This window comes from Procambarus clarkii, chromosome 54 (assembly GCF_040958095.1).
Source record: "Procambarus clarkii isolate CNS0578487 chromosome 54, FALCON_Pclarkii_2.0, whole genome shotgun sequence".
In the NCBI taxonomy this organism is placed as follows: Eukaryota; Metazoa; Arthropoda; class Malacostraca; order Decapoda; family Cambaridae; genus Procambarus; species Procambarus clarkii.
In genome coordinates, this window is record NC_091203.1 from 22,701,918 (window position 1) to 22,729,913 (window position 27,996).

The 27,996-nt window shown below is 43.1% G+C and overlaps 1 protein-coding gene across 1 annotated transcript in view; it reads right to left on the reverse strand.

Annotated features, from left to right (window-relative positions):
- Window positions 1-229: 229 nt before the first annotated feature.
- Window positions 230-27,996, reverse strand: part of LOC123771258 (ATP-dependent chromatin assembly factor large subunit) — a 66,745-nt gene continuing 38,978 nt past the window's right edge. The window contains exons 14-23 of the mRNA XM_069305185.1: window positions 27,122-27,880; window positions 23,808-24,092; window positions 23,113-23,260; window positions 19,504-19,727; window positions 18,738-18,902; window positions 14,932-15,074; window positions 11,667-11,830; window positions 9,526-9,852; window positions 7,405-7,553; window positions 230-2,779 (exon numbers count right to left, since the gene is read on the reverse strand). Of these exons, the coding sequence (XP_069161286.1) occupies window positions 2,513-2,779; window positions 7,405-7,553; window positions 9,526-9,852; window positions 11,667-11,830; window positions 14,932-15,074; window positions 18,738-18,902; window positions 19,504-19,727; window positions 23,113-23,260; window positions 23,808-24,092; window positions 27,122-27,880 (2,631 nt within the window). The 3' untranslated portion in view covers window positions 230-2,512. The remainder of the gene's footprint in view (window positions 2,780-7,404; window positions 7,554-9,525; window positions 9,853-11,666; window positions 11,831-14,931; window positions 15,075-18,737; window positions 18,903-19,503; window positions 19,728-23,112; window positions 23,261-23,807; window positions 24,093-27,121; window positions 27,881-27,996) is intronic.

The following is a 27,996-nucleotide window of genomic DNA, read 5'->3' on the forward strand; positions in this document are numbered from 1 at the left end:
AAATATCCATCTTACACTTGACACTGGTGGTTAATTCTAGTAAAAAGCGAAAGATCACTGCTGTCATAACCATCAAAGACCGATTCTTCGAAGGTCTTGGAAGTACCAGTCGCCACCAGCATGGACGTTCGCCCACACATGTTTTGGATTACAGTTTTGAAAAATATTTTATATGTAATTACTGGGGGCCTTCAAATATGAAAGCCAATAAAGGGTAATGAAACTACCATTACAATAACTATTATTATTCGGAAAATATTCACCGATTCTTAAAAAATAAATACACACATTTAAAAAAAATCCTTTACAATAAGAATCATTCATCCTACTGTAGAATGATGGCATTGATAATTCAATTCAGAATTGCAAACTTCATGTGGTCACTATTTCACCGCTAAATACAAATAAACATCTACAAAAATATTAGGTAATTATACTGTACTAATGGAAATGCCCAGAGCTTGGCTGTCACAGCTCATGTGCCCAGCTTGTTGACACTCCCAGCTGGTGGGTGTGGCCCAGCTGGTGGGTGTGGCCCAGCTGGTGGGTGTGGCCCAGCTTGTTGACACACACCCAGCTGGTGGGTGTGGCCCAGCTTGTTGACACACTCCCAGCTGGTGGATGTGGCCCAGCTTGTTGACACACTCCCAGCTGGTGGATGTGGCCCAGCTGGTTGACACACTCCCAGCTGGTGGATGTGGCCCAGCTGGTTGACACACTCCCAGCTGGTGGATGTGGCCCAGCTGGTTGACACACACGCCAGCTGGTGGGGAATTTTTCACATGAGAGCTGTGACATGTTATTAACTACAACTATGTCCTCAGTTGGAGAAAAATAGTGGACCAGGCGAAGACAAAAAAAAAGGGGGTCTCTGGCAGTGATCATAAATGCAACAGCTTCTTTGTAAATAACTTGGGCTCGACCAGGCTACCTGGGTCTTTTAAGTATGAGAATTTCAGAATGAAATACACATGTCTTTGCATTTAATGTATTTAGTTTTTTGACACTTTAGCTTATTAAACCATTTGTTTACTTATGGATGGTCTGGCGGCACAGTTGTTACTGAATAACAACTCAATTTATATCCACCATCCCTGAGTTTCTCACGGTCTCATGTCAAATTAATTCTTTGACAAGATTCAAGTAATAAAAATGACATAGTTTGCAGTCCTCAAACATACTGTTCTATGTTTTGCCTCCTTCAACAAGGAAATGTGTAAATTATTAAAACAAGTTAGTATGCGGAATACAAGAACCATCTGTGGGTCACACTGTACACACACACATACAGTACGTGCCATGGGTCACACTGTACACGCACATATACAGTACCTGCCGTGGGTCACACTGTACACGCACATATACAGTACCTGCCGTGGGTCACACTGTACACGCACACATACAGTACCTGCCGTGGGTCACACTGTACACGCACACATACAGTACCCGCCATGGGTCACACTGTACACGCACACATACAGTACCCGCCGTGGGTCACACTGTACACGCACACATACAGTACCCGCCGTGGGTCACACTGTACACGCACACATACAGTACCCGCCGTGGGTCACACTGTACACGCACACATACAGTACCCGCCGTGGGTCACACTGTACACGCACACATACAGTACCCGCCGTGGGTCACACTGTACACGCACACATACAGTACCAGGCAGATTCTTGCCTCACGTACTTTCCCTATTAAAAATAACATAACTAGGAAGGAGACCTTAGTGAAGAGTGCTTCTTGAGAATAGCAGTTTCATCAAGTAATTGTTTACTTTCAGAACTATAAACATTTATAACATTTGCGCAAGCAAAATAAATTTCTTTCAATATTTGTTTTCAATGCTGGCTTTCCAACAAACTTTTAAATCTACAATTAAAGAATTGATAATTTTATTTACGATTTTGACTTTCCTCATCTCGACAATTAAAAAAGCATTGGAACTTGTATCATATACATTATACATGTAATTTAAACCAAATCAATATGGTATAAACCTGTATTATGGTGTACAGCAGTGCGGAGGCAGGACGGGACTGGAGGCAAGACGGAAGAGTGGAGAAGAAAGAGGAGTAAAAGGAGAAAAAGAACAAAACAAGACAACAGGATAGAAAAAATGAGTGCTTCACTTTTTTGTAACTAGTCATGTCTTGGAAACATAAAAAAAAACATTAAAAAGTTCAAGATAATGATGTAGTAGACTTGCAGTGTTGTCATCATTAGATACAAACCATCACCTTCATCCATAAGTGTGTTCACCCAATGTACTCAAAGCATGCAGCTGCTCCCATTCTCTCTCGAACTCTCTATGTACTCTTCAACTCGTTAATATCGGGTTGCTTTCTTTTTGGTCAAGATTCTCCATCAAATTTTACTGGAGAAAATGTTAACTTATATTTTAGGGGGCCTTCTGGGCAGTGCTTAAAATCATTACAAAAAGCTGAGTGGGTTAAAACAAATACAGGTTAACCTTACAGGATGATCTAGTTGGGGACCTATGTTAACGTCTTTTCTTCCTGGCTTCTTTTCTGAGATCTCCGTGATAGATAAGGCCTAATTCTTCAACCCGCTTTATAAAGAGGTTGGAAAGCAGCACACCGCTCTTGTACTCCTCAGTGTGCTCCATGTTGTACTGCTGACAGTTCTGGAACACCAGCATGACGTCGGCAATGAACTCCTCATCCGTGGCATATTTCATGCTGGTCAGTTTCTCTCGTATTCTTCGGATGTTCATTGGCTTCTTCACAACTTCGTAATAATCGGGAGCCTGTTTGCAAATAGTTAGAGGTAAGGAATGTTGATATAATGTGTGTAGCATATTATATGATAAAGGTAGGCAAGGGAAGCAATGGTTGTGCCATTTGCCATCATTCTGAAATTTAGCATCCAGTAGGTGAACTGTAATTAGGCTCACAAGGCAATACACTTAATCTATTAAAAATACTAATGGATTCTACCAACTTAGTTTTTTAATTACTTAGGGATAAAGTATATAAATACAATACCTTAACTTGTTCACATCACTTTATTTCTATAATAAATCCTTCACAATGACATGTCATAATGATTTTGATGAAAGATAATGAGCATCAGGGAATCTATATTATATAAAAGTTATCCAAGGTGAATAATAGGATCTAGGGTGGATAACAGTTATCCAGGGTGCATAAGTTATCCAGGATGCATAACAGTTATCAAGGGTGGGAAAACAAAGTTGTCCCTGGTAAGCTAGAACTCTTAACAAAGATTTATGGTGTTACCATGCAGTAACACCATAAAAGTGTTTAGTTGAATTATATTTAATTTTACATACAAGATGAGTCAGCCAGAAAAGATATTTGAGACACCAGACTGTTGGCCTTCAGTAGTTAAAAAGTCACACCTCTAGTGTTAATGACCACAAGTTGACCATCTTGAGGTTATCTTGAGATGATTTCATGGCTTTTAGTGTCCCTGCAGCCCGGCCCTCGACCAGGCCTCCGCCCCCAGGAAGCAGCCTGTGACAGCTGACTAACACCCAGGTACCTATTTTATTGCTTAGTAACAGGGGCATAGGGTGAAAGAAACTCTGCCCATTGTTTCTTGCAGGTGTCCGGGATCGAACCCAGGACCACAGGATCACAAGTCCAGTGTGCTCTCCGCTCGGCCGACCGGCCCCCAGGCCAATTCACATGACCTGACCAAGGGTCAGGTCATGTGAATTGACCTTGCTTCTGCTAAGCTGATAATTGCAAACGGCTGGGTGGGTTGTGCCCATCAAACAAGCCGCTGTTTAAGGGGTGGTAGGTAGAAAGCGGCATGTTTGATGGGCACACAGCCTTGGACAACCATGCCCACGGCAGTCTCCAAGTTTGGAGTCCCTGTGCCTTTTTTCACCAACTTCGAGGTCAACCCCGAACTCACAGTTCCTGCGACGGTGCTGGAACCAATCGTATTGGCGTTTGCCTTTCCATTGGAGACTTGGCGCTGTGGAGAGGGTGGGACCTGCTGCATGGGTAACAGCTTCTCCTCTGTATCAACCTACCCTGGCTTTGCCCCCTGGAGAGGCCACTCCAGACCAACAACCAGAGCACAACTCCATAGTCTCCAGAGACTGATGGGTGCCTACTAGACTAGGTAGAGAGCCTGAGGCTACCTTACTGGTGGGTGGGGTTTAGCTCCCAGATTCCCCATAAATATCCCATGGAATGAACAAATCCACAAGGACCGTGGAGGCTCTCCACTCCAAGCTAGAGTGGACAGCCCTCCGAGAGTACTGGTTTTAAGATTTTAATATACGATTATATGTTTTCAGTTGATACATGCTAACAGCTTTGCTAATTTTATGGTACAGGCAAGTTCCATCCCTTGTCTTGTATGTACTGAACTAGAATGGATGGTGGCAGCCCTTTCTACCTTCTACTCCTCTCCTTGTTCTCAGTCTCTCTCTCCCTCCGCATTTTTTCAAACTTTCCCTTTCACCTGACCACACTCCTCGCTACTCCCATACCCCTTACTCCTACCACCTCCCTCACCCCAAACCCTCACTCATTACTTCATTTATCTTTTCTTTCCATTCGTTTCTCTTATACGGTACATTGCTATGGTCTGATACCTGCTTGATGGGGTTCTGGGAGTGGTTCTACTCCCCCAAGCCTGGCCCAAGGCCAGGCTTGATTTGTGAGTTTGGTCCACCAGGCTGTTGCTTGGAGCAGCCCGCAGGCCCACATACCCACCACAGCCCGGTTGGTCCGGAACTTCTTTAGAAAACAGTCTAGTTTTCTTTTGAAGATGTCCATGGTTGTTCCGGCAATATTTCTTATAGTCGCTGGGAGGACATTGAACAACTGCGGACCTCTGATGATTATACAGTGTTCTCTGAATGTGCCTATGGCACCAATGCTCTTCATTGGTTTCTATTCTGCATTTTCTTCCATATCGTTCACTCCAGTACGTTGTTATTTTACTGTGTAGATTAGGGACCTGGCCCTCCAGTATTTTCCATGTGTATATTATTTGGTATCTCTCACGTCTCCTTTCTAGTGAGTACATTTGGAGAGCTTTGAGACGATCCCAATAATTTAGGGGCTTTATCACATCTATGCGTGCCGTATATGTTCTCTGTATTCCCTCTATTTCAGCAATCTCTCCTGCTCAGAAGGGGAAAGTGAGTACTGAGTAGTACTCAAGACGGGACAACACAAGTGACTTCAAGAGTACAACCATTGTGAATGGATCCCTGGATTTGAAAGTTCTCGCAATCCATCCTATCATTTTTCTGGTCGACGCAATATTTGCTTGGTTATGCTCCCCAAACGTTTAAACGTCGGACATCATTATTCCCAAATCCTTGACATGTTGCTTTCCTACTATGGGCAGATTCGATTGTTTTGTACCCTGTATTATTTTTCACAACAGTGGAACCTCGAGTGACGAGCGCCTCAATTCACGAGTATTTTGAATAACGAGCACGCAGATCGCTGACAATTTGTCTCGACTGGCAAGCGTTCGCTTGATTAACAAGAAAACCACATGGTGCGTTCCCGCTGGTTCTCACATATTCTCGGAACCTCCGACGATGCAAATAACTGTTTCTTTGCATAAACTTGCATAAGCGATAGTTTCAAGTAAAGTTGGTGGTTATTTTTATTGTTGGAAGAGTGTTTTTTTGGTAGTTTTGAGGCTGCGGTCTCACTTTGTAAACCACGCAGTAGCTTTTTTTTGGTTCGCCTACCCAGGCGGGGCCTCGTAGCCTGGTGGATAGCGCGCAGGACTTGTAATTCTGTGGCGCGGGTTCGATTCCCGCACGAGGCAGAAACAAATGGGCAAAGTTTCTTTCACCCTGAATACCCCTGTTACCTAGCAGGAAAATAGGTACCTGGGTGTTAGTCAGCTGTCGCGGGCTGCTTCCTGGGGGTGGAGGCCTGGTCGAGGACCGGGCCGCGGGGACACTAAAAAGCCCCGAAATCATCTCAAGATAACCTCAAGATAACCCTGGTGGTGGCAAGTATGATCAAACTTTACATTTAAAGTCTTCATAGACCATTGCTCCCTGCACCTCTCTATGGGGCCAGGTTCTGGCTTATGGTTCCTGGTAGGCCAACAATAACTCCGCGACTGATGGCTCCTGGTAGTATGGCATTGATCAGTATATGATAGCTTCAGGGACCCAATGAGGCTTCCCCTAGAAATGAACCAGAATATAATATTTAGACCAAAATATGATCTGAAGGAAATTTCTTTCCCTAAAAATTTGGATTTTATTGCAGTCCCTTCCAGAATCTGGACTTTTACTTGATCAATCTGAAATTTGGAGATCTGCCAAGAAAATTTGGTGCATTATTTAGAAAGATCTGTTAAGAGGAGGGGTGGATGTGGGTGGTAGCATCCAAACTGCTAGTTACCAAAGATAGGTGATATCTCTTACTTTCAAAGTCAGTAGTGATCGTTTATCATAAAATATTTTAGTAAATTTTGGTAGCAGTCTTTCCTGTAGACATATATTATTAAATATGACCGAAAAAGTAAGATTAATAATTCTAACACGAATTTTCTCAATCTTTCGTACATTACGCTTCACTGTTGGAGGTAAATAAAAAATCAATTCTCCAAAATTCATTTTTATTTCTAGTCTGACGCGACACGGGCGCGTTTCGTAAAACTTATTACATTTTCAAAGACTTTAGTTCACAAATACACAACTGAATAGAACTTACGTATCTCCGATTTTATATCTACATTTGAGTGAGGTGGAAGGGGTGATGTGGCATTAACACAAGACAGAACAAAATGTGGTATTAATAGGGTATTAATTTCATCAACACAAGACAGAACACGAAACAATGGATATTGAATAGAAGTGTTTGTAGAAAGCCTATTGGTCCATATTTCTTGATGCTTCTATATTGGAGCGGAGTCTACCCACCTCAAGACTCCGCTCCAATATAGAAGCATCAAGAAATATGGACCAATAGGCTTTCTACAAACACTTCTATTCAATATCCATTGTTTCGTGTTCTGTCTTGTGTTGATGAAATTAATACCCTATTAATACCCTTGTTCTGTCTTGTGTTGATGAAATTAATACCCTATTAATACCACATTTTGTTCTGTCTTGTGTTAATGCTACATCACCCCTTCCACCTCACTCAAATGTAGATATAAAATCGGAGATACGTAAGTTCTATTCAGTTGTGTATTTGTGAACTAAAGTCTTTGAAAATGTAATAAGTTTTACGAAACGCGCCCGTGTCGCGTCAGACTAGAAATAAAAATGAATTTTGGAGAATTGATTTTTTATTTACCTCCAACAGTGAAGCGTAATGTACGAAAGATTGAGAAAATTCGTGTTAGAATTATTAATCTTACTTTTTCGGTCATATTTAATAATACATAAAATATTTGTATACTTACAAGTTTCTTGGACACTGGCCTAATGAAAGGCCAACTTGCAGGATGCTTCTGAAGTTCATCTAGTATGGTTTCCAGAGCAGAACAGTTGAGCTCACTGTCTTCACTGACCAATGAACGTCGACCAGAGCCTCGCTTTGGTGGGGTCCACTCTACAGTAAGCGAGAGAGAGAGAGAAAGAGTGTATCAGTTTTTTACTCACCACAACTTCAACTTCCCACTTGACCCAATATTGTCTCCCCCCCCCCCCCCCCCCCACACTAGCAAGAAATCTTTCATACTGTCCAAAATGTAACACTATCACACTGTGAAATTGTAACACTTTCACATGATTTAACCACAAGTCAGCTCCCACACTGCTGCAAACACCAAAGAAAAAGATCAGCCCTAGTTGAGTCACACATGGGGGGAAAACACAAGTAAACATCCATGAAAACAAACTAAGAGAAGAGACTGTCTTACAGGAAATGGTAAGGCTGGTAATAATCTCAAGATGAGGGCAATCTATAAAATAGAAATGTTAGAGATCAAATATGGATGACATCATTCTTCATAGAAGCCATAGGGATTCAGAATAGAAGCTGATCCTTCTTAAAACAAGCACAGGGGTGGCTCTCAACCAGGCTATGATAATCCCATGCCTCCCATGTCTCAGCTTGAAAAGTCTGATAAGGCTAGCCCCAAGTGTCTCACCTCCAACCTTGGATGAACAGACACAGACAGACTCTCTTTTTATAGATACAGACATTACAAAAAGTTTCGGAAACAGTAGGCATTCTCTCTAAAATCCGATACCAAGCATCTCACTCTATCATGATAATACTATTATTCATTCGTCTATCCATGTCTAAGGGGCCTCGTAGCCTGGTGGATAGCGCGCAGGACTCGTAATTCTGTGGCGTGGGTTCGATTCCCACACGAGGCAGAAACAAATGGGCAAAGTTTCTTTCGCCCTGAATGCCCCTGTTACCTAACAGTAAATAGGTACCTGGGAGTTAGTCAGCTGTCACGGGCTGCTTCCTGGGGGCGGAGGCCTGGTCGAGGACCGGGCCGCGGGGACACTAAAAAGCCCCGAAATCATCTCAAGATAACCTCAAGATAACCTCATTCTCACCTGTGGTAAAGTGTGCTTGGGGATCTACAACCCAAAATTACTTTCACCCATTATTACTTAACATAAATCAGCAATTCAAACAAAATCAAACTCTGGTCCCAGACAGTATTTAGCACTCTTACTTCAATCCCTGAATAGTACATAAAATATCAAGTCACTTCACACACTTTCAACTGTACACTATACTATATAACTTAAAACTGCAAGTGGAATTCACCTTCATTTATATATACAAGAGTTCTTACATTCTTGTAAAGCCACTAGCATGTATAGCGTTTCGGACAGGTCCTTAATCCTAATTTTTCCCCGGAAAACGACCCGCCATATCATTTAACAACCAGGGGCCAGATTCACGAAGCAGTTACGCAAGTACTTACGAACGTGTACATCTTTCCTCAATATTTGACGGCTTTAGTTACATTTATTACACATTTTACAAGCATGAAAACTTCCCAATCAACTGTTGTTATTGTTATAAACAGCCTCCTGGTGCTTCGGAGCTCATTAACTGTTTAATAATTGTAAACAAAGCCGCCAGAGATTGAGAAAAGATGTACAGGTTCGTAAGTGCTTGCGTAATTGCTTTGTGAATCTGGCCCCAGGTACCCATTCACTGCTAGGTGAACAGAGACTACAGTTAAGAATTGGGGTGCACCCAGGTTACTAACCCAGGCCAAGGCATTTGCGAAGCACCGAGCGAGTGCTTTACCACTGCGCCACGGGAACTGCATCAACATTTTTGAGCGTAAACATGAGAAGAATACAGGAAAGCAAGAAATTGAAAACACACCAGTTACAAGTAACTTAGAAAGGGTACAAAGTAGACATAATTTCCCAGAAGATGCTGATAGAAAAGCACACAGTCTTACCTTACCTATTAGGCAAGAAGCTTTGCCTTACCTATTGGGTTAGGAGGAGGAGGAGAAAGCTGCAGATAAACAGAGGCTTGAAAAATGCATTACAGTATATACAATCAACAAAATATGAAATAAATGAGAAGACAATCTTACCAGTTTCAAAATCATCCAATTTGAGCTTCTTGGAGATGTGAGGGGAATTCCCCTCACTTCGTCTCTTGACCCCAGACGGAGTCGCACTTTTTTTACTTTTAGTGGCCTTGGTATTCTTTTCGGCACTCTTCGGGGTCTTCTTAGTATTCTTTGCCTCCTTTGTATTCTTGGCGTTCTTTGTCTCCTTCGTATTCTTGGCATTCTTTGTCTCCTTTCCTTTCTTAATATTCTTAGCCTCCTTTTTTCCTTTGTTCTCCTTATTTGTGTCTTTATTAGTCTTGCTGCTCTCCTTGCTATTCTTCTTCTTCTCTGGAGGACTATCCTTCCCTGAGGAAATAATAATTACATAAAATAGCTTTTACCACAGTACTGCCTAAAATATCAAGCTTATTCACTAGCCTCAGACACACAGTTTAGATAAGTGGTTTAATAACTGCAGAGTAACCCAGAGAGCCCCAGAGTAACCCAATGAGTTAAGGTGCCCTGCTTTCTAATAGTCCCACCCAATGAGTTAAGGTGCCCCACTTTCTAATAGCCCCACCCAATGAGTTAAGGTGCCTTGCTTTCTAATAGTCCCACCCAATGAGTTAAGGTGCCCCGCTTTCTAATAGCCCCACCCAATGAGTTAAGGTGCCCCGCTTTCTAATAGCCCCACCCAATGAGTTAAGGTGCCCCGCTTTCTAATAGCCCCACCCAATGAGTTAAGGTGCCCCGCTTTCTAATAGCCCCACCCAATGAGTTAAGGTGCCCCGCTTTCTAATAGCCCCACCCAATGAGTTAAGGTGCCCCGCTTTCTAATAGCCCCACCCAATGAGTTAAGGTGCCCCGCTTTCTAATAGCCCCACCCAATGAGTTAAGGGGGATGACCTCCAGATTTCCCAAATGAAATGCATTAAAATGCATTAAACGAAAACTGGTGCGATTTCAATCAAACTTTTTTGACGAGTTGTACATGAAAAGAGTTTCATCTGGCCCAAGTCTCAGCATCGTAGCATAAATAGGAAGGGAGAAAAAAAATATTGAAGTAGGTGTTAAAATTATTCCAAAATGGTCAAAAACGATTATCAAACACAAGTGTCAACTGAAATCATATCTATGACTCTCGGCTATCTCAATAGCATATATTAAAAATATATTAAAATTAGTTTTATTAGAAAAAAATGTTAAAAAAAAATTTTTTTTTTGTTTTCAAAAAATTTTCAATTTTTTTTTTTTATCAAACGATTTGCATGAAACTTATACACCTGACTGCACATAAGCCTATCTGTAAGGGTGCCAATTTTGGAGAAAACGGGTTGATGTCAACCTTAGCCACAGGGAGGCGGCTGCTCGCAGCCTGGTTGATCGGGTGCCTTCTTGTGACAATTATTTACTTGATGGCTTCGTGGACTCTCCTTTAGCCTAGGTCGGCCGAGCGGACAGCATGCTGGACTTGTGATCCTGTGGTCCTGGGTTCGATCCCAGGTGCCGGCAAGACACATTGGGCAGAGTTTCTTTCACCCTATGCCCCTGTTACCTAGCAGTAAAATAGGTACCTGGGTGTTAGTCAGCTGTCACGGGCTGCTTCCTGGGGGGTGAAGGCCTAGTCGAGGACCGGGCCGCGGGGACACAAAAAAAAAAGCCCCGTAATCATCTCAAGATAACCTCAAGATACCCTTCTAGGTGCATCGGCTTGCTTTTAGTCAGCTCTTGACTGAAGGTATTTACTGGATGAAGCCTGTAGCTCCCAGCACTGCCGCCTGACAGCTGCTACTAGTGCGTGAACAACCTAACTACTGGGTGGATAGCTTCCACATTTATTTAAATATGTTTTGCTTCATTCTACCTTACTGGAGGCAAGTTTCTTGGGGAGAGGTGATCAGGAGATCCTCTGCTCTCTGCACCTCTTTGTGGGATCTAGGTTTTAACCTCCAGCAGGTTATTTTTAATTTTCAAGTGCCTGGTTTGTGTATGTATGCATGGAGCTATCCAGAGCAGCTAACAACAAGTAGTCATCAAGTGGCCCCTCCAGAAAACTATACAGTATTCATAGAAAAAAGTAGAATGTATTTTATTCATTCTTTTTGTATTCATAGAAAAAAGTAGAATGCTTGAAATAGTTATAAAATAATTGTGTACATAAACATATAATCAAAAATTACCTTTGGCAGATGATTTGCCATTACAATGGTGACATGACCAGTTGCCGCGGGGAATTTTCCGCAGGTCGGCACACGACTGGTGAAAGGCCAGGGGACAGGTGTCGCAGCAGATGAGTGTGCCAGGCTTCTCGCAGGCAAAGCACAGGTTCTGATTCTCCCTATCACTGTAGTTGAAAATACCAATGTTTATAATTCCACAGTAACAAAATATCATACAAAGATTAATTTTTAACAAAAAATGAGGAAACACTTTTAGAACAAATCATAACATGGAAACTAATGGGAAAAGTCAATGGTACTATTAGAGATAATAACGGGAACACTGGAGAAGCAATTAGTGCATAACAAATATGAACGGTGAAATTGTTATGTGTAAAAATGTATAAAATGACTGGTTATATTTTTTTATGATAAGAGCATTAATGCATTAGCTGAAAAAGGAAAGTTACAGGGACTGATGCTGTTACATGCAAAAATTATTCCAGTAGATGCAGTGGGTGTGAAGAACTTGTCAGATGATATGTGAAGTGGTGGTGTGCTGTGCCATATATGTGAAGTGATGCTGTGTTGTGCCAGATATAGGAAGTAGTGTTGTGGTGTGCCAGATATGTGAAGTGGTGCTATGAAGCCTTGGCTTCAGGTGCTGCTTGTTCGTTGTCCAAACCTGGCCAGTTTATCTGCGGCTCCGCCTCTTTCAGCAGGTCAGGCCAGTGAGGTACCTCGCTGGTTTGCCTTACTGCTCCGCACTACACATCTGGTCTTTCTAATGCGTGTGTATCGCCATTTATATGGTGATTAGGTGGCTTCTTTGGCGGTGTCCCACCTGCAGTCTTCTTCCCAGCGACAGTATGAAGTTTCTTCGCAGTCTTTCCGTTACTATCTTTCTCTTCGATTTCGGACCAGGTTGTTTTGTCCTTTCTCTCTTGGCTTTTTCTGAATGAGCATCTCATGCCTAATAATGTCGCTTCTTACCGTGCGACACTGGTGGAGCCACTACAGCTTGCGTTCGGGGTGTATGTTGCTTCGCTCTAGTTCCACAAACTTTCACGTGCATTTTTACACCTCCGGTCTGCTCATTCGCCGCCTGAGCCTTCTTGGTCTTTTGACCATGTTTTTTTTTTTCTCTCTCACTCTCTTGCTTTGTTGTGGCCCATTGTCAGTTAGGGATTGCTTTAGGAAGGCCTTGTTTTTGTTGGCCTTGGCCTCTGGGGGTCGGGTTGGAGAGCTTCATGCTCTCCGATGCATGGGTAGTTTTTTTGTTCACTTGCTTCTTTTCTCACGAAAAATTAAACGGCGGGCTTCCGGAGGGGTCCGTTGTTTATGGATGCTTGGTTGGTTAGGTTGATTAGGGGTTATCACATGTTGTGTCCGGTGGCGGCTTTATGCCACTACCTACGGGTCACTGGTTTCCAAGACAGTGGACGGACGCTCTTTGGGGGGATCCGTTTTCCCTAGTTCCCTGTTCCAGGGCTTGTGTGTCTCAGGCTGTCCACAGTGTCATCAAGTCCAGCTCATGGTTCCCGATAGGCATAAGAACTCCTGTGACTAATATAGCACATATCAATTCGGATAGCTTCAGAGAGCCTCCAGTGCTCCCGAGGCTAACACAGTGGCACAAAGTGGTCACGTCCAGATACAATGGAACGTCATCAGGAGGGTGGGCAAGGAGAGCAACGTGCATGGAACAAGACCCAAACAACTTAGGGTCGAAGGTGTCATCGACGCAGCAGGCAGCAAAGTGGAGGCAGAACATACAACTAACGAAAGCAGGCCCAGTAGAGGTATCTATGGTACCACCATGCCTGCAAGGGTTTTCCAGGGTCAACAGGGTGAGTGTTCCCTGCAGATATGCCCAGGCACTTGGAATGCTATGCTGGTACCTCCTATACAGTAGTATAGGCATCCATGAAACCCAATGCCAATGGAAAGGGCAAGAGAGAGACCAAAGGGAATTATCCACACCAAGACCCTAGGTAAAACCTAATAGAGGCAGAAATGGCATGAATAAAACCCTGAAATAAAATGCAGCACAAATAAAACAAAAACCTCAGGAAAGGACTGAAAATTGTAAACAAGTCCTGCAATTCTCAAGGAACCTGACTGCAGTGAACGAGAAAATAAGGAAGAATCATAGACACAACCAGACGTATAAGTTGGAGGGACCACCCCGGCACACCTGTAAGGTCAGGCAAACCAGTGTGCCCAAGCACCCCACACACACACTCCCGACCCGTGGTAAGACAGACAGTCCCAGACAACCGGCTTATCTAGCAAGGGAGGACCACCACAAGAGACGAGATCCCCCTAAGGAAGTGAACCCTGGGCACTACGTGGAAGATAACCTTGACAGGAGAAGGGCAGTACTCAAGGAGTGCACGAAGAAGTACACCCTGAGCACATACAGCTCTAAGTGCATAAACTCCTGGCTCAAGCTGCACAACCATGCATAGGAAAGGCCTCAAAGGCAAAACACTACTTAGTTGACGACAGGAGACTGGAGCGAGAGCAAACCGAGACGACGACCAAGCACAAATTCACCAGTATATGAAATGCTGGAGGAGCAACCGGCTAACCCGGGCAGCCTCCCTCCTCCCCCCCAAACGAAGGGAGGGGAAGTGGGGCAAACTAGCTCACGCAAGTTTCAACATTTTTCGGTCATTTGTTAACTTTGTTGGAAGAGTTCTTTTGGCTGTTTTGAGGCTGTGGTCTGGATTTATAACCAAGGAGTAGTCAGTTTTATTTTACTGACTTTCTGGGTGCCTTCCCTTGGTAGTGGCTGACATGAATAAATTTACATAAAATTTTCCATGAAGCGACTGCTCCTGGCACCTCTCTGAGGATGCCAGGTTCGATGGCACCTTGTAGTCTGACACTACATCAGTATACATCAGTATAGTAGCTTTAGGGCGCCACAAGGGGTTACCCCCAGAAAAAAAAACACTCGCAGGTCCTTAACATTCTTTTGGAGACGGAGCCTAGATACTGGTGGTATCTCTAACATACTAAAACCAGTCGTGAGAGCACCACTCAATAAAGGAGTGAATAAAGCAGATGCAAAAAGTTATAGACCATGCTGACAAAAATAAATAAAGTAAAAAACTTCATTACAAAAATAATTACCACAAATGTTACATTGTCTAGTTGTAATAAAAAACTTCAATGTTTATTTACAAAAATTATATTTTAAATATTCAATTAATGCTACGAGGCATTCAGTATTCTCAGATGCAGTATCATTAAAACACAATAAAAAATAACTACAAACCTCTCGTCGTCTTCATCAGAATCGTCTCCCATCTCGACCTCATCATCCGACACATCCTTGTAAATCTGGCGATTTTTTCGTGGACTCTTTGGTTTCTCCTTTGGTTTACAGCGATCACAGAACCAGTCGCCCGAAGGTATCTCCTAGTAAGGAAAGTGCAACAACCATTCCATCATACGTGTCATTGAAATAATTCAATAGAAATGAACTCAACAAATAAAAACAAGCCTTAGTCTGGCTCGAGTAGCACCCAACACAGAGCCTTTTTAATACAAAGTCGCCTCCAAAAGCCCGTCCTTTTTTATAAAAAGTCGCCTCCAAAAGCCCGTCCTTTTTAATACAAAGTCGCCTCCAAAAGCCCGTCCTTTTTCATACAAAGTCACCCTCAAAAGCCCATCCTTTTCATACAAAGTCACCCCCCAAAACTTGTCCTTTTTCATACAAAGTCACCCCCAAAAGCCCGTCCTTTTTGATACAAAGTCGAAAAGGCAAAGGCAACACAACACCCTAATAGAAAAAACACAAAGTTTGCCTGGAAGGATAGGCCAAGTGCTGTCAATTTTAGAGCCCTGTAACACGGCAGACTCTGTACTGACCCTTTGGGAAATATCTTGGCTCACTATTAACCTTCAAACCACATGCCAAAATTACATACTTGGTCCCCAAGACACGTTAGAAAAAAAAAAACGGCATTAAATATAATGAAATGCTCCTTTCTAGGTAAGCCCTGATGACCTTTTTAAACTATGCTGTAGATACAGCTTCCCAATAATTAGCCACATTAGTCATAGGTGTCTTATTGGCATACCGGACAAGGGACGGAACTTGGTCCCCCCCCCCCCTAGTTGCCAAGAAAGCACCCAGAAAGGAAACAAAAACAATATAAAACAACCACTTGGTTTATGAAACAAAGCCCCAAAACAGCCAAATGACTCCACAAAAGAATCACTCAAAACAAAACAGGGTATAAAACAACTGCCCTAGAAATGCATGTTCCAAGCCACTATTGGCTTTGCAAAGCTGGCACCCCCACACACAATGCCTCGATGTTCAGTCTGTCGTTGATGGGCCATGAACCAACGCATCTGGTAGGTGGGCAGGTTGTGGCTGTTTTTTTTTTTTTTTTTTTTGCAGGGATATTCCTGAGCGGGCCCTAAGCCTCTGGCTAGCCCACTAAATGTTGCTTGTTCCTGTTTTACTTGTGCGGAGTATGAATATTTATTACTCGTATGGTCGCTTCAGTAAGATTTTACCATATATGTTTAACAACAACTTCTGCTCTGTTGAATCTAAGTTGAAATCTTAATGGGTTTGTAAGGCGACAGTATTAGGCACGAGGTGCCAATCAACAAACAATCAGGACAAGAAGGAAAGAGCCACTAGAGCTGACACGCACAAGAAACATGATGAAAAGAGACAAAGAGACAAAGAGGCAAAAACGAGCGCAACAAAACTTCATATTGTCACTGCGATGAAAGATGCAGGTGGGACATCAACCTGCAGGCGAGTCACTTGTGTAGATCAGAGAAGGTTGAACCAGCAAGTTATGCCATTGGGACGATCTGCTGAAAGAGGCAGAGCCATGGAAAAACAGCTGGGTTCGAACACCAGGGAACCAGGGTTGAGCCAGCTACCAAAGGGTTAGAAGAATCACTTTTCACAAGTACATCTCAACCTGGACAGCACCAGGAGCATCAATTGAACTGGGAAAAGAAGTAAATGAACCTTCATCTCGATCAGTTCAGCTGAAAGGTATCCACAGTATGAGCCTAGCAATCGGGGGAAGAGCCATTTCCAAGTCAAAGCGAAGCTGTCCACCTCAGGGTGACAAAACGTCTCTCGGAGCCAACAGAAGGATGTGTCATCAACGGTCCACTCTGTGGAAATGAGCAGAGAGGTAAGCCATCTGTGAGAACATTATACACACCAAACATGTAAACTACACAGTGAACCAAACCTCAAGAAGACAGAAGCCGAGCTACCCAAAGTGTCCAGCACCAGAGGGGGATGACCAAAGCACTCCTGTGATTCAAAGAATCACTGAGGAAGCGAACCCAATACCAACTCTGGAAGGCCTGATATGTTCTGGTCAAAAAGCCCCAACTCAGAGCTGAAACAACAATGAACACATCGAGTGATGGGGGAATGGGGGTCGCACCAAGGAAATGAAACCCCAAAAATGCTAGAGAGAAAGCAACCGAAGCAAGAGTCGACACAGGGTGGACAGGGTCCGAATGCAACGGTCTCGGCAATGGCAAAAGGGGCAGGATCAGAGAAGTCAAACCTTGCCAATGTAAAAGACTATACCGGCTCTTGCCTGTATAGTCTTCAGGCTCCTGCACATTCAACCAACCAATGAGTCACTCAGGGCCACTCCAACACCAGATGGCAGGAGGCAGGGAAAGAGATGCCAACTGCGAGTTCCAAATGAGGTCCAACCAGGCCCAAACCAGGGATGAAATCAACTTGGGCTTTTGCCATTTGACCAGGAATTTAAACCTGACAAGCTGAGAAAGAACCAGATTCCTGGCTAGTTGACAAACCTGGCTTTCAGATCAACTGGAAGCCCAAACCAGCCAGTCATCAAGATAGGCCAGAACCCAAACCTGGGTTTGGGTTTTGTGCACAGTTTTTGCGCTGGGTTGGCCAGTGCACAAACCTGGTGAAGAACTGGAAAAGAATCAGACACCTGGCTAGCAGACACACGGACTGGCTAGGAGCCCAAACCAGCCAGTCATCAAGGTAGACTAAATGCAGGCGATGAGTCACAATAACGTGGCTGAAGTATGTTGACCAGACCACACACTAGAAATTGAAGGGACGACGACGTTTCGGTCCGTCCTGGACCATTCTCAAGTCGATTGTGAATCGACTCGAGTCGAAAGTCGACAATCGACTTGAGAATGGTCCAGGACGGACCGAAACGTCGTCGTCCCTTCAATTTCTAGTGTGTGGTCTGGTCAAGGTAGACTAAAATTCGAACACCCAAAAACCAAGGATAGGTCACCATGATCCAAATTAAGCATGTAACGTGCAAGGAGAGTAGAGATAAAAAGGAAGAACGCGGAAACAGGAAAGCCCAACCCTCATTCTAATTAAATCCTGCATTCCAGACAAAATATGGAAGTGCCAATAACATCCCAAAGTCTGGGGAATCACCCAGGTGCCCAGCTTGAGAACAAGATAAACCTGGGTAAGGGTAGTCAACCGGAAGAAGGGGGCAATGAATACTGTATACAGAGTCAGCCACATAAGATCAAAAAGATCAGATCTGCAAAAAGGCGGGAACCCCACCAGAGACGCCACCCAACCTGCAACGACCTGACGGAGAGCAGGATCGAAGCTTGCCCGCGGACACACGAACCCCCCCCCTAGGAGGGAGGACGGAGCAACTCCAACAAAGGCAGACACAAACTACCCGGAAGACCCACAAAGAATGAGAGCAGGTGCAGGCAATCAAGCCAAATACCCTCCTCACTGCACCATTAACAGAGCGAAACGCAAGAGGGCGAACCATTCATTTCAATTTCCCTACATAACCTTTCTCATCATTGTTGGCCTCGAGTTTGCTCCGTCAGCAATTAATCGTCACTTCACTACACCTAAAGTAATTGACATGATTTTTCAAGAAATTTTTTGATAAGGACATACATTAACATTATGGGAAGACAATTTTATTTTTTGTATAGGAAAAATTGAAGAGGCATTTCAGAAATAATGAGTTAATGTGTGAATTTTTTCTTCACACACACATGGAATGCCTTGTGCAGTGCAGGGGAAGAAAGGAAATGGGTACATATACATACCTTTAATTTTGGTTTTAAACAATAGATATGATGTCCTCTATCACAGCCATCACACAGCAGCATGTTTTCTGCATCAGCCTTACGTTTACAGATACGACACCGAGCGTTGAGAGCCGAGCGAGACCACGTTATTGAGTTCTCTAGTGTGGCAAAATGCAAACACAACTGGAAAAGAAACAAGACACCATTTAATTTTGCATTATATAAAAGATGATGATGAAGAAAGTGAAGCAGAAAGGTGAGAGGCAAAGAAAATACAGAATAAGAAAGAAGATGGGGTAGAATAAGAGGAAGGAGGATGAAGTAGAAGAAAGAAGTAGAAGAGGGGGAAGTACAAGAAAAGGGAAGAGGAGAAATAGTAGAAAGAGAAAAAGCAGAGGAAAGGAGCAGTAAAAAGAAAATAATAAGAGGAGAAATCCCTCCATGGAGATAGAGGAAGAGATGGGAAGAGATAGGAAGAGATGGGAAGAAGGAGAGATGGGAAGAGATGGGGAGAGGGAGAGATGGGGAGAGGGAGAGATGGGGAGAGGGAGAGATGGGGAAAGGGAGAGATGGGAAGAGGGGGAGACGACGAGAGCGGGTGATAGTTAAAGGCAAAGATGGTGATTGCGAGAGATTGCGAGAAAGTACAGGTACGGGGAAAGGCAAAGAAACCTCATTTCATTACGGGAAAACATTAAATTTAAACTGATATTTTATGCCACAATGTGAAGCAATTTTAGTTTTGTGGAATTTCCTATACAAATAAAAGCCTACTTCAGCTGACCTGAGAGAGGCTTGTGCTGGCCATCAGGGATTTCTCCCATCTTTCGATTGGAGTTCTGAGAGCATTGTCCGTCACCACGTCTGACACTCTACTGCCATCTTCCTCCTCGTCAGAATCTTTATCGGACGCTGCTCCTCCATCCTCATCCTTCGCACGCTTTCTACTCTTACGCCTCAACTTTTCTTCTGCTTGCTCACGCGCCTTCCGAGCTTTATCCGTCTCCCCTGTAAACAAAGTGTAATACTTTACTCTCATTTTAAATGTACATATTCTACTGGGTAGAACTATGCTATGCTAAACACTGTTCCATGAAGAATTCTTAACCTAAACTACAAGAATTACAGCAGTGCAGATGTTTGTAAACAAAATTAAAGGGTTGCCTAATGTTGGGGATGAGTACATGATATTTTGGAATAAAGTGCAGATACTTCCACCATAAACTGTGCATATTTTAAATTAATGAAAACAAATGTTACAATCATCAGTGCCCGGAATTCAACGCATGAGGTAGACAGCATTAAAGACAGGAAGACCAAGCTGATATTATTGAAATTTGTTTGTTAGAGGCAGACAGAAACAGAGTAGAACACATAAGAGAGGAACAGGCAGATAGAATCATTGCTGGAGTACAAAGAGAGAGGAAAATATCCACGAGACTGGAATACAAGTCATCAACAAGCGCACAGGTACTACCCCACACAACACCCGCACTACTACCAACACTGGATGAACGACTATCAAAAAGCACACCCTGGATGAGGGTGGAGAGGGGGGGAGAACAACCAAAGCCTACCAGAAGTGACAAGCAATATGGAAAATCATTCATATTTGCAAACATGCAAGGCCCAAAGTCAAAATCAAGACATAAAGTTCATAAATGGCCTCCTAATAGAATCGAACTCAATATTTGGTGCATTTACAGAAACCCATAGGAAAGATTACATGGATAGTGATATCTGGATCCCAAATTATAATCTATATAGATGTGACAGAGTAATTAGGTCAAGTGGAGGAGTAGGTCTGTATATTAAAGAGGAACTGGCATGCACAGCGCTCCTGAACTCTACCAATGAGGTGGTAGAGGTACTTGGATTCAAGGTAGAAAATATAAATATAAATTATTATTCCAATATACAAACTGCCAGATGCAAGAGTTGAGGAATTCGCAGAGCAGATATACAAAATAGAGAATATCCTTGATAACCTAGCAAACCCAATACCAGATATTATCTTCATTGGAGACTACAATCTACCCAGTTTAAAATGGAGAATAGCAAACAATAACATTATAGCAGGAAATCAACTTGGAAATAATCAAACACAGGTCACAGAATTACTGAGATTCTGCCACAAATTCTCACTCGATCTGCAGATTACAAAACCAACTAGGAACGAAAGCACGCTGGACCTGACATTCACAAACAATGATGAGCTAATCAGAGATATTACAATCTCAGATACTACATACCCAGACCACAAGCTCATTGAAATGCAAACTAACATTAATAACGGTAGTTGGTCCAAGAGAATCAATAAACGAGAAGGGTTATTGAATCAATTCAATTTCAACAATCAGTGGGATCGACTGGGAAAAAATAAATATTGACTTTGCAAACATTTAATGGGAAACTCTCAAAATGTACTCTCTGGAAAGGAGACGAGAGAGGTATCATTAATATATACAGGGTACATGAAAGATATGGGAAGGCTAGATCCCAAATTTGCACAGTAGAATAACACCATACTGGAGCGAAAGATATGGATTGAAATGTAGACTAGGACCAGTGGGGAGTAGAGGTGCCACAGTCACAATCATAGAGCATATCTGAACATCAGAGGTCCACAGCTGATCAATACTCTCCCAGCAAGCATTAGAAATATTGCCGCAACAAAGGTGGACCCCTTTAAGAAACAATTAGATAAGTTTGCCTCAGACCTGGTCTCAGGGAGCATAAGAATTCCCGAAACCCTTCTCCAGGTAACATCCAGGAACCAAAAATACCACAACCTTAGATATCAAAAGCCAAAGGAGTAACCATAAATAGAGGAGTGAAAACCCAAAACCCCATCAAGAAACCAAGCTGGCTCAGGAGGAGCATGAGCACGCCAGAAGTGAAAAAATGCACGAGACAAGTCTTGTATTTGGCTCAAGTCTCAAAAACTCAAGATGCAAAGAGCAGAGAAGTGTGAACTAGTGAAGTATGTTGCAGAGCCAATTTGCTGAAAAAGGTGGAGCCACTGAAAAATGTCCAGGTTCGGACATCAGGATAGAAGCACCGGAAACCAGGACAGGACCAGCCACCAAGGTACCAGAAAAATCACCCTCCCTGAATACAACTCCAGACTGGATAGAACCCAGAGCAACATCTGAACTGCGAGAAAGAGGTAAATGCACCTTCATCTCAACCAGTCCAACCAAAAGACATACACTGCAAGAGCCTTGTAATTGGGGAATGGAGCCATGTAGGTGGAAGGTATTCCATGCAATGCAAAGAGATTTACCTTGGAACAATCAAACATCTTGCAGAGTCAATGGAAGGACGCATTGTCAAGGGCCCATTCCATGAAAACAGAGTGGAAGCAGGATAACATGTCCGCAAGAAAGTTGGACACACCCTGCGAGTGAACCTTTACTGCTAGAATCCACTCAGTAAAACATCTAAACTATTGGGACCAACAATAATGCTTAAATTTGTATTCTCGAGTGCAGGCAGAAGAGATACATAATAACTTACATGTGGAAAACATTAGAGGGGCTGGTCCCAAACCTGCACAAAGAAACAACATCACATGAGACCAGAATACATAGCAGGATGTGCAGAATACCCCCATTGAAAAGCAGAGGTGCAATAGGTATTTTGAGAGAGGACTCTATCAACTCCAAAGGCCCAAGACTGTTCAACACGCTTCCGCTACACGTAAGGGGCATAACTGGCCCACCCCTCACAGTGTTCAAGAGAGAACTATCAACATCAGAGGCCCGAGACTGTTCAACACGCTTCCACTACACACAAGGGGCATAACTGGCCGACCCCTCGCAGTGTTCAAGAAAGAACTTGATAAACACATCCAAAGGATACCTTATCAATTAGACTGTGATTTATACGTCAGGCTTTGAGCAGCCAAGTCTAACAGCCTAGTTGACCAGTCCAGCAACAAGGAGGCCTGGTCGGGGACCGGGCTGCAGGGAAGTTGAGCCCAAAATCATCGCAAGGTAACCGAACAGAAAACAAAGAACCAAAAAGCCGTGCTACTTGAAGCATCCACTTTCACAGAGCTCTGGACCGATGTGAACCTTCCCTTCCCTTAATAAAATGCTGGGCAGGATGTAGTAGTACTGTAGTAGTACAGAGTGCATTACAGACTACTGCTGGTCAAGCTGGCTGTAGTCTACAGTCCGGCCAAACTATGTATATCCTGGAAGTTTTCCACGTGTTTATTTAATATAAAGACAGTCCAAGAAATGGATATTTAGTAGTGTGGCAATACAATAGGTACCTAATTAACATGTTGGAAAAGTTAGAAACATTGTGTCTAAAATATAACTAAGTAAGAATAATTTTACTCCATACAAGCTGGAAGTCATGGGATGAAGTCATACCATCATACCTAGAGGTGACCTTAAGTACTTGGTGTCTATGGACTGTCCAAGTTGCAGAATGGCTTGAGCCAAGTTCCTCACAAGTGCAGCCTCAGTTGCCTCAACTAGAAGATCCTCAACATCTTGCTCTTCATTTACTTCCAAGCCAAGTTCTGCCTGAAAAGAGAAATCTTCAATTATCCTTGAAATGAGACATCTAGAACACATTTGAAGCACAGGAGCATGTGAGTAATATATCAAAAGAAGGCACCAAGCTAGTGATTTGTCACCGATTCTCCCTCTGATGGGGGTTATTAACTACTGCTCTTCTCTGCCCCTGGTGAGTTACCCCGTATTATTTTTCTATCTGTGGTGAAACAGCAACAGGGAACTACCACAGGAGACCTTCCAGAAAACCAGCTTTGAATGAGTGACCATGAAAGCACCTCTTGAGGAGGAAACATTTCATTTTACATTCCACTTTAAAAAAAAAATTGTAACATTCACTTCGCTTTACATTCCACTACAAGAATTCTGCAAATATATACAATAAAAAAGTAGTAGATTGGGCAGATGGACAAAAATGACGATGTCCCACCGCAGATACAGTAATGTACCGCGGTAAAATAAGATATTTTATTTACGACGTACATAGACATGTAGAATGCAAACATAGCATAGTGCCAGTATAATTTCTAATCACTGTCATAGAGTGATCGCTTACCTTAAACTGAGAAATACGCTTGCGACCACCAAAGTCTAGTTCAGACCCCAGGTGGTAAATGCCGTCAGTAATGGTTTGTCTCCAGGCATCACGATCCTCCAGTCGAAGAGAACCCAGCATCCCCAGGTGTATTTTCTCCTCCGTCTCGAGGATCATGTCGCGAAGTGTGCACTGCAAGATTTCATCCATAGGTGTCCCTGGTGGAAAGTTTAAGTTGGCATCTTCATCTTTCCTGCTTATTGCATTTCTTTGAGATTTTCGGGTGGCTTGGTCAATCTCTGGCTCCTGCAAAACATCAATACAAATTCAGAAAAATCAGTAGGAGCATCAGGATTTGAACCCGCACACTGGATTCTCCCAAGCACATGCCCTAAACCACTAGACCAAGACATGCTATAAAAGTAATGTGACCTGGGATTCAATATATCATAGCCTAATAATAATTACTTAAGTAATTACCTAATAAGTAATTACCTAAGTGTAGTTACAGGATGAGAGCTATGCTCGTGGTGTTCTGTCTCTCCAGCACACTGATATATAATGCTTTGAAAGTACTTACGGTTTTGGCCTACACCACCACCTCACTTAAATTGTTCCAACTGTCTACCACTCTGTGAAAATGACATTTTTTATATTTATTCAGCAGTTTGTTTAGTTAGCTTAAATCTCTGACCTCTTGTTTTTGAAGTACCAACTCTCAGAAACTCTTCCCTATCATCAACCAAATTGATAAATCAATGTCTCCGTGGTGTAGTGGTAAGACACTCGCCTGGCGTTCCGCGAGCGCTATGTCATGGGTTCGTATCCTGGCCGGGGAGGATTTACTGGGTGCAATTCCTTAACTGTAGCCTCTGTTTAACGCAACAGTAAAATGTGTACTTGGATGAAAAAACGATTCTTCGCGGCAGGGGATCGTATTCCAGGGACCATAGGATTAAGGACTTGCCCGAAACGCTACGCGTACTAGTGGCTGTACAAGAATGTAACAACTCTTGTATATATCTCAAAAAAAAAAAAAAAAAAAAAAGTGTCTCCTAGGCTAGGCCACCTCCGCCACTGTGTCCCTGATCTACACCACTGCCACGGCTATGACACCTGTTGTTCCTCTTCCCCATGGACATAGTCAAGACGACTCATTTTCTGGATGTAGTAACCAGGCCTCCAATACTAGTGGTTGTGCTGTGGCTAGTGACTACTAGTTTTGTGATGTTACTAGGCGGATGAGTGGCGGGTCAGCACCTCACCGTGCCTAATGATGCAGTGTGCTGCATCACACTTCCTGCCAATCAAGCGTTCAGATACGACTCAAACACTTCCAAGTCCCCAAGGAAAGGAATGGATTGGCAGCAAGCCAGGACAAATGAGGGACTTCATACTGATGCCAAAAGGCAGAAGCAGACCCGAACTCAAAGGAGCTAGTCCATAAAGAAAGCATGCTCCTGATCCAGCAGGGAGAACCAAAAAATGTTCTCCCATACCGAGGAAAGCTAGTGGTCAATTCTAGGGCAGCCAATCAAATCCTAAGCTACAAACTATGAATTCAGGAGAGAGAGAAAAAAAAAAAAAAAAAAAAAAAAGCCCACAAGCTGGCAGCTGTCAGACAAGGCAGGCTCAGAGAAGACACACACTTAATGAGAGTAACCATCACAGGACTTTGGGATAAAGGTGGCATTGACCAAATAAGGAGCACAGTGGAGACAGACTTACTGTCTGCATGTAGCACGGCCAACATGCACCCACCAAATTCTCACGCAGTGAATACAGGCTCGATGGGCCAATTCATTATGAGCCACACTACATACCAGTAGGAGAGTTACCAGGGCCTGAAGGAGTGTAATAAAGCAGGAGATGCAGGCATTAGGGACGTTCACCAGAAGAGCAGACATCAAATGCAGCCAGCAGGATTAACTTTGCAATGAAGGGTATCTGCTGCATTCTATATGAAAAAGTGCCCGACCCCTAGTGCACTCCACAACAAAAATAAAAAGCCCCCTAGCCAGTCCCACAGAGTAAGTTACCAGTGCACTACTCAGGGCAAAGCTCTCCATCCCGGTGGCCTCGCCCCTCGGGGTCACTTTCCCAAACACATGAGAGAAGGCACTCTTGTCAGGGCACGAGCAATGCTAAAGGAGTACTCAGTGTAGGGCTGCCCTAAACATATGAAGCTTATAGCACATATAAAACCAAGTCATGCACGTGCAGCAAATACTAAAGGTTAGGAATGAACTACAAGCAAGTGGCCCACACAGGACAACGTCATGGCCTGATGGCTCAGAAAAAGTCAGAATGCTCCGACATCAGCGACAGGACTGAATCATTGCTGGGTCTGAAGCCAGGAGCTCTCAAGTCGCCATCTATTAGTGGCTTTGTACATTAGGTGTTTCAAGCTAGTCGAGTGAACCATTTGAATTAGAGTGACTCGGCTATTTCAGCGCTTCATGCTATGTGAACCTTGTAATTGTTGTACCGCTTTATTTACTTTCTGGATGCAATTCTGTGCCAGTGTGAGGGGACCAGGTTCTCGTTGTGGTCCCCAATATGCCAAAAGGAGTCCTATAGCTGATGTAACTATGTAGGGAGGAAGCCATCGGAACCAGATAGCTTCAAGGAGCCACCAAAAAGCTCCTCCATAAAAGTTGTTAGACTATAATTAACAATCATTATAAAAAAAAAATTGAGGCCGCTAGACCACAAACCAATCAGCGATCAGATCACTCAACACGGACATCTTCCCACTTCCCAGTCAATGTGCTGGCGTGGTCGTAGTTAAATTGCTCCCATCATTCAGCCCTTATGAACACCTTCCCTTTTTGCTACAAACAATTATCAATTTTTGAACTAGTATCCATTTAAGGTCAGTTCTTCAAACAACTTTATTTGCCTTTTCAATAAATAAATCTAATAAAATTCTTATGACTTTCTTTAAACTGTTCTCTTCCTAACTATCCCGAAACTAAGTGAAACTAAGCTATTGATATCTTTGAAAGTCATATTACTACCGTCACCCATATATATAATGTCTGATGGTGATTATTTTGACACTGGCAAAGGAGGGGAGAAGGGGGTACCCGAGACATTGGGTAATCCACTGGCAAGGGAAGGTGTTATCATGAAAAGGTTAAGAACGGCTTTAACAGAGAACTTATCTACCACATATCTCTGTCTGTCAATAGTTCAACTACCACCATAATCTTTCAAAAGATCACCCCATGACATTTATTTCATCAATGGCACATGACTAGTCTTGCCAACAGTTCATATATTTAACTTGCACACCACAACTCTGACAATATAAACCATATATTAGTACCTACCAGAGATGGGTCAAGTTTGTATATTGGACAGGACTTCATGGAAGTTTCAATGGTAGTCCTATAGCATTCTAAAGTGTCCTTCAGTTCTTTTTCTCGGCTACCACGGTTATTAAGAGATAAAATAAGACAATCCAAGTCCCTTATTTGATGAAAAAAGAACCATTTGTGTCGATTAGTTCTGTTACAGTGCACTGGACAGTTTATGGGGTCGGCGGTACACAAGCCAAATATGTCTGGCAAAGGTTCACTACTGTTCACCGGGTCTTCTTTAACCTTTGCCAGCTCAAACTTTACTTCACCATTCACTACTACAGGCTTATTTACATCCATCTTTAACTCAGACTCTGCACCAGTGGTGGTCGAAGATAATATCGCCGGAGATTTCTCATTCTTAACCAGATTGGAGGGTCGAATGTGATTGGGTGTCTGTAGCAATGTTTTACTGGGAGTGCATTTAGCCTGTTTGGCAGGGCTCTCACTTGCTTCATTTTCTTTGTCACTATTATTCTTGTCCTCCTTTTCAGTCATTATTTCTGTCAAGTTCTTCTCTGCTTGAATCTTGAAGAGCTCTTCAAGACCCTCTGTCAGCTCGGGGTTGGACTGGGGATTATAGGGCGTTGGAGTCAGTCGACACACTCCTGGGTATAGCTCATAGTCTTCCACGAACAACCCAGGAAGGGAGCTGAACAACCAATATCGACGATACGCTCTGTCCTGGCCTAAAGGTATCCAGTTGATGCCCTGAGCCATATTAAGTACCTGAAAGTAAGTGTTTTATTAATTAAAATGTTTTACATAAATATATTTGCATAGGAGGAAACAGAAGCCAAACCAAAGGTCCATAATACAATTATCTCTTATACAAATGGTGCCAT